The 11,715-nt window shown below is 38.5% G+C and overlaps 1 protein-coding gene across 2 annotated transcripts in view; it reads left to right on the top strand.

Moving 5' to 3' along the window:
• rangrf (RAN guanine nucleotide release factor) overlaps positions 1-9,455 on the top strand; it is a 37,577-nt gene extending 28,122 nt beyond the window's left edge. For both annotated transcript variants that reach the window (XM_051925436.1, XM_028798360.2), the window contains exons 3-6: positions 4,063-4,179; positions 4,263-4,425; positions 6,446-6,540; positions 9,091-9,455. In XM_051925436.1, coding sequence (XP_051781396.1) covers positions 4,063-4,179; positions 4,263-4,425; positions 6,446-6,540; positions 9,091-9,214 — 499 coding nt within the window. In that variant the 3' untranslated portion in view covers positions 9,215-9,455. The remainder of the gene's footprint in view (positions 1-4,062; positions 4,180-4,262; positions 4,426-6,445; positions 6,541-9,090) is intronic.
• Positions 9,456-11,715: the final 2,260 nt, after the last annotated feature.

The raw sequence follows: 11,715 nt of genomic DNA, 5'->3' as shown, positions 1-11,715 counted from the left end.
CCATGGCTTTTGGAACAAGAGGGTATCGGAATAATCCTACAGGAACAGCCAAACTTTATCTGAGCTCAATCAGAGCCACGTTAATTGATGTCAGGTGTATACTAACTACTATTTGAATTGAGACTTATTGTGACTGGTTGATTGTGAATGCAGCCACATTCTTGATAATTAAAGGGCGTGCACACTACTACAACCATGTTTTGTATGTGGTTTGTTTTCCCTTTTTCACTAAACAGTTTGTTTTGACCTTCTTTGTATAGATTGCAATTTTGCAATAAAGGTCGAATAAGTTCTTACAGGATTTGTCTTGGCTTCATTATTTATTACACAAAATCTGTGATTTTAGCAGGCTTGTGTATACTTTCCATATCCACTGTATATCACCACCCTTCCTTTTGAATAGCACTATTTGCCCTGTTTGTTTTGAGGAGATACAGTGCATTCGGAAAGTATTCACAGCGCATCACTTTTTCCACATTTTGTTATGTTACAGCCTTATTCCAAAATGGATTAAATTCATTTTTTTCCTCAGAATTCTATACACAACACCCCATAATGACAACGTGAAAAAAGTTTACTTGAGGTTTTTGAAAATTTATTAAAAATAAAAAAACTGAGAAATCACATGTACATAAGTATTCATAGCCTTTGCTCAATACTTTGTCGATGCACCTTTGGCAGCAATTACAGCCTCAAGTCTTTTTGAATATGATGCCACAAGCTTGGCACACCTATCCTTGGCCAGTTTCGCCCATTCCTCTTTGCAGCACCTCTCAAGCTCCATCAGGTTGGATGGGAAGCGTCGGTGCACAGCCATTTAAGATCTCTCCAGAGATGTTCAATCGGATTCAAGTCTGGGCTCTGGCTGGGCCACTCAAGGACATTCACAGAGTTGTCCTGAAGCCACTTCTTCGATATCTTGGCTGTGTGCTTAGGGTCGTTGTCGTGCTGAAAGATGAACCATCGCCCCAGTCTGAGGTCAAGAGAGTCTGCGCTCTGGAGCAGGTTTTCATCCAGGATTTCTCTGTACATTGCTGCAGTCATTTTTCCCTTTATCCTGACTAGTCTCCCAGTCTCTGCCGCTGAAAAACATCCCCACAGTATGATGCTGCCACCTCCATGGTTCACTGTAGGGATAGTATTGGCCAGGTGATGAGTGGTGCATGGTTTCCTCCAAACGTGACGCCTGGCATTCACACCAAAGAGTTCAATCTTTTTCTCATCAGACCAGAGAATTTTCTTTCTCATTGTCTGAGAGTCCTTCAGGTGCCTTTTGGCAAACTCCAGGCGGGCTGCCAAGTGCCTTTTACTAAGGAGTGGCTTCCTTCTGGCCACTCTACCATACAGGCCTGATTGGTGGATTGCTGCAGAGATGGTTGTCCTTCTGGAAGGTTCTCCTCTCTCCACAGAGGACCTCTGGAGCTCTGACAGAGTGACCATCGGGTTCTTGGTCACCTCCCTGACTAAGGCCCTTCTCCCCCGATCACTCAGTGTAGATGGCTGGCCAGCTCTAGGAAGAGTCCTGGTGGTTTCGAACTTCTTCCACTTATGGATGATGGAGGCCACTGTGCTCATTGGGATCTTCAAAGCAGCAGAAATTTTTCTGTAACCTTCCCCAGATTTGTGCCTCGAGACAATGCTGTCTCGGAGGTCTACAGACAATTCCTTTGACTTCATGCTTGGTTTGTGCTCTGACATGAACTGTCAGCTGTGGGACCTTATATAGACAGATGTGTGCCTTTCCAAATCATGTCCAATCAACTGAATTTACCACAGGTGGACTCCAATTATGCTGCAGAAACATCTCAAGGATGATCAGGGGACACAGGATGCACCTGAGCTCAATTTTGAGCTTAATGGCAAAGGCTGTGAATACTTATGTACATGTGATTTCTCAATTTTTTTATTTTTAATAAATTTGCAAAAATCTCAAGTAAACTTTTTTCACATTGTCATTATGGGGTGTTGTGTGTAGAATTCTGAGGAAAAAAATGAAATTAATACATTTTGGAATAAGGCTGTAACATAACAAAATATGGAAAAATTGATGCGCTGTGAGTACTTTCCGGATGCACTGTATCTTAGTGATATGTGTGTAAAATTGCATTAATTGCAAGCTGGGCTACATCCATTGACAATTCTCAGCTAACTGACAAAAACGATCTGCTTCAAAAATGTATTTAACTTAAGTAAAGAAAATGTTTTAAGTTTAACTAAATAACCAAGAGCCAGAGTGCCTGCAACTGCCTGATTTTATGGAACCTCTAGAAGGATGTGGGAGAAAACATCATTTTTACGAAGATGGCATCCAGGCTAGGAGTTCAAGTACTGTAATGCAACAGTATTTGTTATACTTCTCTGTTTTATTTGTTAATTTTTCAGTCCACATATTCCAGTGTTGGGTCACAAGGTTTTGAAACATTTCTCAGTAGCTTTGGGTACAAGACATGATTACAACGCTGAATTAAATTTAATTGGTCTGGCACAGTAATCAGACTAGTTGTGTCTGTTATCCAAAGTCGTGCGTTCAGATTCTCAACTGAGTACTTTGTATGAAATTGGCATGTTCTTTTTGTGTTCATGTGTCATATCTTTGGGTACCTTTGTATTCTTCCCTTTAGTGAGTGAGTGTGCTCTGCAATGTACTGACATCAGGTTGAAGATTTCTGGCTTGAGCCCAATACTATTATAAGCTCTTTCTAACTTCAAACCCTTTATTGGAATGAATGGATAAGAAAAATAAATTTACTTTGAGAGAATTTAAAAATTATGCTAACTTTATTCAAATAAAAATATTTTGTTTTGAAAACACTAAATTTGGTGCCATTTTCAGACAATTGTTGTAGCATAATACCCAGTGTTACCTAAAGGCCTTTTTTTTTTTTTTTTAAGCCTGGTTTGGTCAAATCCAGGGGTTCCCAACTCCAGTCCTGGAGGGTCGCAGTGGCTGCAGGTTTTCATTCTAGCCCTTTTCTTAATTAGTGACCTGTTTTTGCTGCTAATTAACTTCTTTTGAATTAAGTTTAATTGACTTGGTTTTTAAGAAATGTTTCCCTGAATTTCTTCGTCGTTCCTCTGAATTGCTTCATTTCTTTCTTTAAATGGCACTAACACAGAAGTGATATGTGAAGTGAGTGAGCCAACAGAAGGCCAGCTAAGTCAGGGCCTGAAACTCCAACCAATTTCACTCCAACCAGCTGCTTAATGAGGCGCTGAGTCTCGTCGTTAATTAAACCCGTTCTTTAATTCCATGGCTTGTTGCCGCTCTCATTGTGCAATAGCAGACATTTCCAAAATTAAGGATGTTCTCTTTTCTAAGAGCAGATCAGCATTCTTGAGACCTTCACCTTCTTTATTTTCAGATATTGTATGATGGTCACAGTTTGCTGGGCCTGTTTTGGCTCATTTTGTGTCTCGTTATTGTTTGGCTGCTAATTAAAAAAAAAAGAAACAATTAAGGGGTCTGAGTCTCCAAGAGCAAGTCAAAGAAAATGAATTCAAAAGAAGTTAATTAGCAGCAAAAACCGGTCATCCATTAAGAAAAGGTTTAGAATGAAAACCGGTGTCTACTGTGGCCCTCCAGGACTGGAGTTGGGCACCCCTGGTCTAATGCATTAAGCTACACAGTTGTTTGGTTGCAAAACTGTGAAAAACTACACAAATAGTTTAAAATTTGAAGCTGCACCATGCAATTGCTATAAAACCTCACCCCATTTATAACTGTTTTAAAGTTGCTCCTCTTTTTCAGTCCAAAATCTCCAAGGACACTCTAAAGCCAGCCCGTTTTTTTGTTTTTTTTTAACCATTTCAAAACTTTAAGTGGTACAATGCAGCTAACCTCTTCTCCAGTGGTACAGTATTCCAAAAAATGTATGTTATGCATGATTGCTACATATCTTTAATTGTAAACTTTTTTTATATATATGGAAAGACAATTTTGGCTGGGAAATTAAACTTGGAAGGGGAATACATTTATCTTGAAATTTGATTAAATTGTCTATCTTAAAACCAATGCAAATATTTGAAAACTAGTAATTTTGTTAAATTGCCTTTCTTTGACAGTGAGGTCCGAGATATACCTGACAACCAAGAGGTGTTTGTTCACCCTCACACAGATCAGAGTATCATAATTGAACTTTTGGAGTACCAAGAGCACGTTGGAGATGCAGTTGCAGCTAAGTACAGTATTCTGTCATGATCATAGATCTGTCTTTATTCTGGTTTGTCATTGCTGTGCCGCTTACTTATTTTTTTGCTTTTAGATACCATTTTGAGGATCTTGCTAGTAGTAATGAAGCTTCCAATTCTGGGAACTCTGAGGTAATCAGTGTGGAGCCCATTTCGAAAGAGGAGATTTCTTTGCAGGAATGTTCATCTGCTTGGTTTCTGACAGGGCGCCAGCTTGTGGCCAAGTTCAATGAAGAGGTTTGTTCAAACAAGATATGTTTTACTCTGATAGAGTTTAAAGCTTTAATATCTTAGGTATGTAGTTTGGATTAATAAATGAAGAGACTAGCCTTAAACAGTCATCCATTAGTCTATTATTCCACCTCTTACTCACTGTGTAAATGTGCCAAATTTAAGTGTGTGTCATATTCAAATTTTGTATTTTACTGATTCTATGCACCTGTCCCTCTCACTTAACTACGTAAGAGTAATCTTCTATATTAGGTTAACATTTTTATATATGGCAAGTCAAAATTCAGGGTTTATTGTAGTGATTTAGAGATCTTTTTTACAAATGAAACACAGGTGAAGTGATGTCCTCGTGGTCACATAGTGAGGTTGAAGCAGGAATTAAACCAGTAACTTTGTAGTTTAAAGTTCAGTACCTTTAGCCAGTTCATTATATTGCCTCGCGCCAGCTTATTTCATGACTACACATAATAATGTAGAAGAAAGGATAACATCAGAACATAAATGATTTGCAATTTTGGATGCTCTTGAAGAATGAAGTTTACATTTTGCATGTAAACAGTGGATTAGAATTCTTAATTTGCCTTGTTCCCATTAGTAACTGAAAAACCAAGTCCAGGAGAAACCCAATCATCTGAGGTAATGTGAACTGATGTTTCTTAGGATAGATGAACACTCTGATAAAACAGATTGCCCATGTAGTGGCAATGCTATGCAGAGAAGGTGGGGCCTGACACAGAGAGAAAGAGAGCAGCAGTTGATGTCACTAGGGATGTGCACCGCTCACTGTGGTCAGAGACTGGCTCTGCACGGCTGAGTTATGGAGTGTACCCCATTTAGATCATACCGCAAGTCACTCACTTCTGAGCCAGAGTCCATGGGTTCACAGCTCACCCCAACACAAATCTTCAAAATGAGATGTTTTGTGATGCAAGTCAACAGCAGTTCAGTTGGTGATAAGTGTAGGATTTGCAATGTGGTAGGGTGGAATGAATTTATGAAGCACCACAGACCTGGGTGGCTTACACCTAGATAGATCAGCTGATGTCACCTGGGATGTGGACCACTCAGTTTCCAGAGACAAGCTCTGTGTGGATGACAGATGGAGCTCTCCATTAAGCTCACATTGCCTCTGAGCCAGAAGAGCATATGTTTGAAGTTCACCACAGTGCTTAGGATTTTTGTGTTTATACCTCGTACATTTGAAAGTGAATGAAACAGTACAGCCTGTGTACATAGTCAACACTGGCAACACGCTGACAATAGCCAAGGGTGGAGTGTGAGAGTCATGCCTAAATTCCCTCAGACACAATCGCTCGCTCTGTATAGTCCATTCTAAAAGTGTATTTATGCAGATGGAACAGTATCCACGGCAAAGTTTGTATGAATAATAAAAAAAGTGGTGTGTTACACTTTAAAGTTAATCTTAGATAATGCAACACCTCAATAATTGTAATTGCATTCAAAAATTTGCAAGCAGCTGTACCAACAAACCAAAAGTAGAAATGAGTACAACATATAGTAGTCTATAGTGTAAAATACATCATTTCAAAGTATCTGTGCTAACTGAGGCAAGTTAAAAGCATTAAAAATTGATGTTAAGGAATATCAAGAGCAGTTAATGATAGTGTCTTGCTAGCAATAGGTAAAGTATAATTTGTTAATGAATTAATTGTAGTTAGTGCATTTCTAGACTGACCAGTATTTCAAGGATGTTTAATGGTTATAGCACAGGAAGATATTTTTCATATTTCCATTGCTTGAGTACTGGTATGCTGAGTGACTACTTCAGGGTCATACAGTGAGTCAGTATGGTTTGAAGTAACAGGCTTGTTCTTTACAGTACAGTGCCTTAGTCAGTATGCTAGTCTGTCAGAAAAGTTATACAAGTATTAACACTTTTCTAAACAAACATCTGGAAGAAATTGTGCTTTGGTAAGCAGCTGAATCACAACAAAATTTTGTTTCATCTTTTTTGCTCTGCATGCTTTATTCTAATTTTCATGTGCTTATTGGCTTTCCTGGCCAGGTGAAGAACACCGTTAACATCTATCTTGGACTTTTCCGACTCCCACAATATACAACGGATATAGTGATCTCTTTCAATGACCCAGTTGTTATCCAGTAAGTTAATTCTAGCGTTTTAGAGTCTAGCTAACTTTATGCTGAAAGATGTTGTATTGTCATTATTTTGGGTTTCTAGTCCATTCTGTATTTGTGATTGTGTTTTTTTTAGGTTAGAAGTACCTATGCTATTTAGGATGATAGAAAAACAGTTATAAGTTACTGTATTTATTAACATAAGTATAAAAATTATTACATTTTGCACAACCATGGTGTTATGTATGTATTGCATGTTTTATTAAATATAAGTGCATATTGCTTTTAATGGTTTTTTAATATCAATATTTTTAATATTTCTGTCTTTGGGAATAATTTGTAAAATAAATACAGTAATTCACTCTCAAAAATGTTTAATCTAATAGACTGTTGCAGTGAGCCAGAGTCTGTCCCAGCAGCACTTGATCCAGTCAATCAGTCCATCGCAGAGCACTCGCATACACACACCTACACTCATATAGGGTTAATTTATTTCCTCTGATCCACCTACTATGTACATATTCCAGGAAATGGGAGAAAAACTGGACTATCAGCAGAAACATTCACACCAACAAAAGAAGAACAATGAATCTTAAAGAAAGCGACAGTTATGTTGTTTTTTAATATGTATTATGATTTATCATACATTTCAGAACAATTGTGAACTGAGAAGTTAGTACCTTTATTAAAAAGGGACATTGTGTGACCAATCACACTTATCCATTCTCTCCATTTGTCCAGCTAAATTTAGGGTCACAGAGAACCAGAGCTCTTCCCAGCAGCACTGGGTAAATGGCAAGATGCAACCCTGGATGAGGCACCAGCCAATTGCAGAGCACAGCCACATGCACAGCTTCACTTTCTCATGTAAGGCTAACTTACTGTTAACATTGAGTCTAACACATCTCTGCAATGTGGGAGGAAATCCAGAGGACGCTCAGAAGAATCCACAGAGGCATAGGGGTGGGCATGACACTCCACGCATTCAATGACTCAGCCCTGATTTTAATCTGTTTTTCTGGAGCTGTGAGATGGTAACATGATCAATGTAGCATTGTGTTGCCTCAGTGTTTAAACTGAGCTGCCAATAGTGATCAGTAGTAACATCACAGTATGGTATAGGCGCTCAACATAAAGATAACAGTTAATGCTCATCTGTCACACAGTATATTCACATCCTGCTCCTTTACTCCCATTGCAATATTTCCACCTTTTTTTTTTCCCCAACAGATATTTTAGTTATACAACTTTGCAAAAGCCTTCTATAAGAAAATCCTCGAGATAACCTGAACTGGGTTTTGTCCCTTTGATGCTTGAGAACATAACCAAAATCTACCTAAAATAAGATCTGTTCGTAGTTTTATTTGATCAATATAAAATAGTTGGAATAAATTGGTGTTAACTTTATTGAAGAAAAATTAATTGGTTTGAAAAGTAAGATATTTTGTCAATCCAGAAATGAAAATGTGTCAATGAAGTTGGTAGAGCTAAGACAGTCAGCAGTAGTTTTAAGACAATTCTTTTTTTAAACTTTTTTTTACCCTTTTGTCATATTGGTCCTCTATTTTTAAATAACTTTGTAATATTACAGAAGACTCACTGGCTTATATCAACCAACATTACACATTCCAACTAAACTAGAAAGGCACAGGGGTTAGCACTGTTGCTTTACAGATGCACATTCCATGGGGACAATCCTCTGTATTAAGAACTCACCTTGAGTTACAATTGTTTCTGTTGGTGAAGAAACACACCTGGAAAGTGTTAGAAGCATGTGTGTTCAGCACCATAATGTCAACTGAAAGAGTAGTCATTTGTTAGTTTTTGAAGTAAACATTTAAAATTATTTTATTATGAGTTATTTCATTTAAGTGTGGGGCAACATACATGTTTGTCAATTAAGACAATACAATAATTATCTGTGTATCGTGTTTGTGACAAACTGTGTTATTTAGAAAAAGAAAATATAAGCCATCACTACTAGCATCCTGCAACTATTCAAATTGTCAAAATTGTGAACTTGTCTGTGTAATATGCAAAAGTTTTTTTGTTGAAATTGCCGTTGCACCTGGTCAGTGTCTACAGCAGCACAAGTTTTTCTTCAGCTATTCAGGTTGTCTTCTCAATCCCACAAAGATAGCCTTTTCCAGTTGATTTTTGATTCAGAATTGGTTGGTTTTTGTGTGACTGAGTGTGTGTGTGTGCGCACGCGCACCCTGCCCAGGGCAATTTCCTAAATCGAGCCCAGTGCTGCCTACTCTATGCAACCCTGAATTGCATTAATCAAGTCATTAGAATTTTTTTTTTATACTAAACTCTTAATCTGTTAGGTCAAATATCTCATATAAATTTCACTGATGAAGAATCCCAACACCCCTTTTATTTTGTAGTAAGGTAATATGAAGACTTAATGTATGTAAATTTACTGTACTTCCTAAATTATGTTTTCTCCATCATTTAAAGCATCAATGCAGTTCCTGTGAATGAGTAATATTTGCATTTCTATGTTTTTGGAGAATTGCCAGAATGGCATTGTACTAGTTTCATCATCTCTTCTCTCTGTGTGTATCTTAGTCCTCTAAGCAGCAGTGCCACCAGTGAAACGGCATTAGACGTCAGCACACCCTCATGGACTGTGGAGCAATTCAGACTGCTTCTGCAGACATTCAGACTGCTGAACTCGTCTGTGTTTGGATAACCTGTTGAAACACACTTCTCATCCCAAACCAGACTAATATGTGTTCTACACTTGTTCATGAAAAATTTTGCCTAGAAAGATGAATATTATCTATGTGGAATTGTTTTCAACAGAAAAGGTAAAAAATAATATCAAAACACCTGACTGTGCAATATTTGTTTTTTATTTTGTTAAATTGACAAAAAGATTCCCCTTTTAATATGTAATAAATATCTTGTTAAATGTGAGTGTACACCTTTCATTTTGAAGAAGTGGCTTTTCAATTTAATGTGCCCATCACACCTCATTCACTTAGTTTTGTTCATATTTTATTATCTATCAAAATGAACTCTGTGTGTAATTAGGATATTTTAACAGACACAAAAATGTGGTGTCAGTGGAAAACAAAGTCTGCATAGTTTGCTTGAATTTTTCTGACTTTATCCAATTTTTGGTGGTTTCAACTATAGCAGAAAATACATTTTATTTCAAGTTCAGGTTTATTGTCCGGTGCCCACAGTACAATGGATATCTCCCAGAGACAAGATCAGACAACATATATAAGAAGACACATTAAGTACTGTCAGCTGCATGAGTGGCTACAGACCTGAATATAAAAAATGTCCTTGGATTTTTGGTACCAATGCTAGTGGTCCAAATCAGAAGGATAAAGAGATATTACTGTGCTGGATGGCTAATATACTTTTTCCCTATTTCAGGTAGAGGATGTTTTATATGTGTCATGAATGAAAGAATGTTGTTTTAACTCAACTTCACCACCTCTATTGCTTTTCAGCCCTTAGATGAACAGGATACAATGCTTCCTTTTGCAATAGGACTCTTAAGAATGTACATGAGGACACTTCAGTTTTTGCACAGTGGCCCTCATGATAAGTAAAGACTGTTGGTGAACACTTTTTAGGTGGTGCCGTATATTTTATATTGAATTGAGACATTTAACGTTGGTTAAGATACAGCAGTACATTCACTTTATATTAAAAACATTAGAAAAGTTTTAATGAGAGCAGACCATTCATCCCATCAAAGCTCAGCAATCCTATCCACCTTATTCCTCCAAAATAACATTAAGTTGAGTTTTGAATGTTTTCAACGTCCTACCACACTACCGGGTGGGTTATTCCATGTGTCTATGGTTATCTATGTGAAAAAAATCTTTCCAGTATTTGTACGAAATTTACCAATAACTAGTTTCAAATTGTGCCCCCCATGTTCTTGTTGAACTCATTTTAAATTAACAGCCTTACTCCATTCTACTAATTCATTTCATAATTTTAAAACACTTCAATAATGTCACCTCTTAATCTTCATTTGCTTAAACTGAAAAGGTTCATATCCTTTAATCTTTCCTTAAAACTTACAACAAACATATCAAGAAAGCCTGCTCAATCACAGAGTGAATCCTGGACACACTGGAAGCTGTTGTGGAAAAGATCTCACTAACTATAGAAAAACCTAGTACAGGTAGTCTCCAGGTTACGGGCATCCGACCTACGACTTACGAACGAGGACACAGCTGCGACACATGCGCCTCAGTAACTGCCGCTCCGTCATCTTCGGCCTGGGGATGCTGCAAGCAGTGGCTGGAGGGGGGCGATTTCACTGCTTGTGCAGTGTAGTGTCCCTCGGGTGGCTCCCAGCGGCAAGCATTGACCTGTGGTCCATAGTCACCGGGGACACAGCTATCGCTCGTGTGCAGGACGATGGTTCGCTGCCCACCCACTACGCCGCCGCAGCTACTGCTCCTGACTGGACACAGGCTGGATGGAACGGAGGGGGGGTGTTTCACTGCCCACCCAGAACACACGGCTGGTAATGCTGCAAGCAGTGACCCGGGTGTAGCTGAACGGGGCGGCGGGGGTAGCATTGTAGTGTGCCTTGGATGGCTGCCTGTTGAATTGGGGTTGGGCGATTCACTAACCGCCTTCATTCTCAGTGGGCGGACCCCTGCAGGTAGCATACTGTAGTGAAGGTGACTGCAAGGTGGGCTGGTGATGAACCGCCCCTCACTGCCCCCATTCATTCTCAATGGCAAGCCTGCTTGTACTGTTACGCACATAGCAGGAAGTTGTCTCTTGTCAGTACATCAGACGTGTTGACTTCCTGCTTTGATAGCATGTACAGTGCTGTGCAGAAGAGCTCATCTTAACCTTTTGTCTTCACCCTTCAAGAATGTCTCTGAAACACAAATCTGATGCAAGTGCTGGTGATACAGTAAAGAAGAGAAAAACCATCACCATTGAAAAGCAGAAATAATAAAAAAGGTCAGAGAGAGGTGAAACTCCATCATTCATTGGCAGAGCACTTGGTTACAGTCGGTCAACAATAGCATTTATTAAAATAATGTACCTGTGCCGACTTACATACAAATTCAATATTAAAATAATGTACCTGTTCCGACTTACATACAAATTCAATATTAAAATAATGTACCTGTTCCGACTTACATACAAATTCAACTTAAGTACAAACCTACAGTCCCTATCTTGTACGTAACCTGGGGA

This window comes from Erpetoichthys calabaricus, chromosome 3 (assembly GCF_900747795.2).
Source record: "Erpetoichthys calabaricus chromosome 3, fErpCal1.3, whole genome shotgun sequence".
Taxonomy (NCBI): domain Eukaryota; kingdom Metazoa; phylum Chordata; class Cladistia; order Polypteriformes; family Polypteridae; genus Erpetoichthys; species Erpetoichthys calabaricus.
This window is presented reverse-complemented; position numbering and strand designations above follow the sequence as displayed.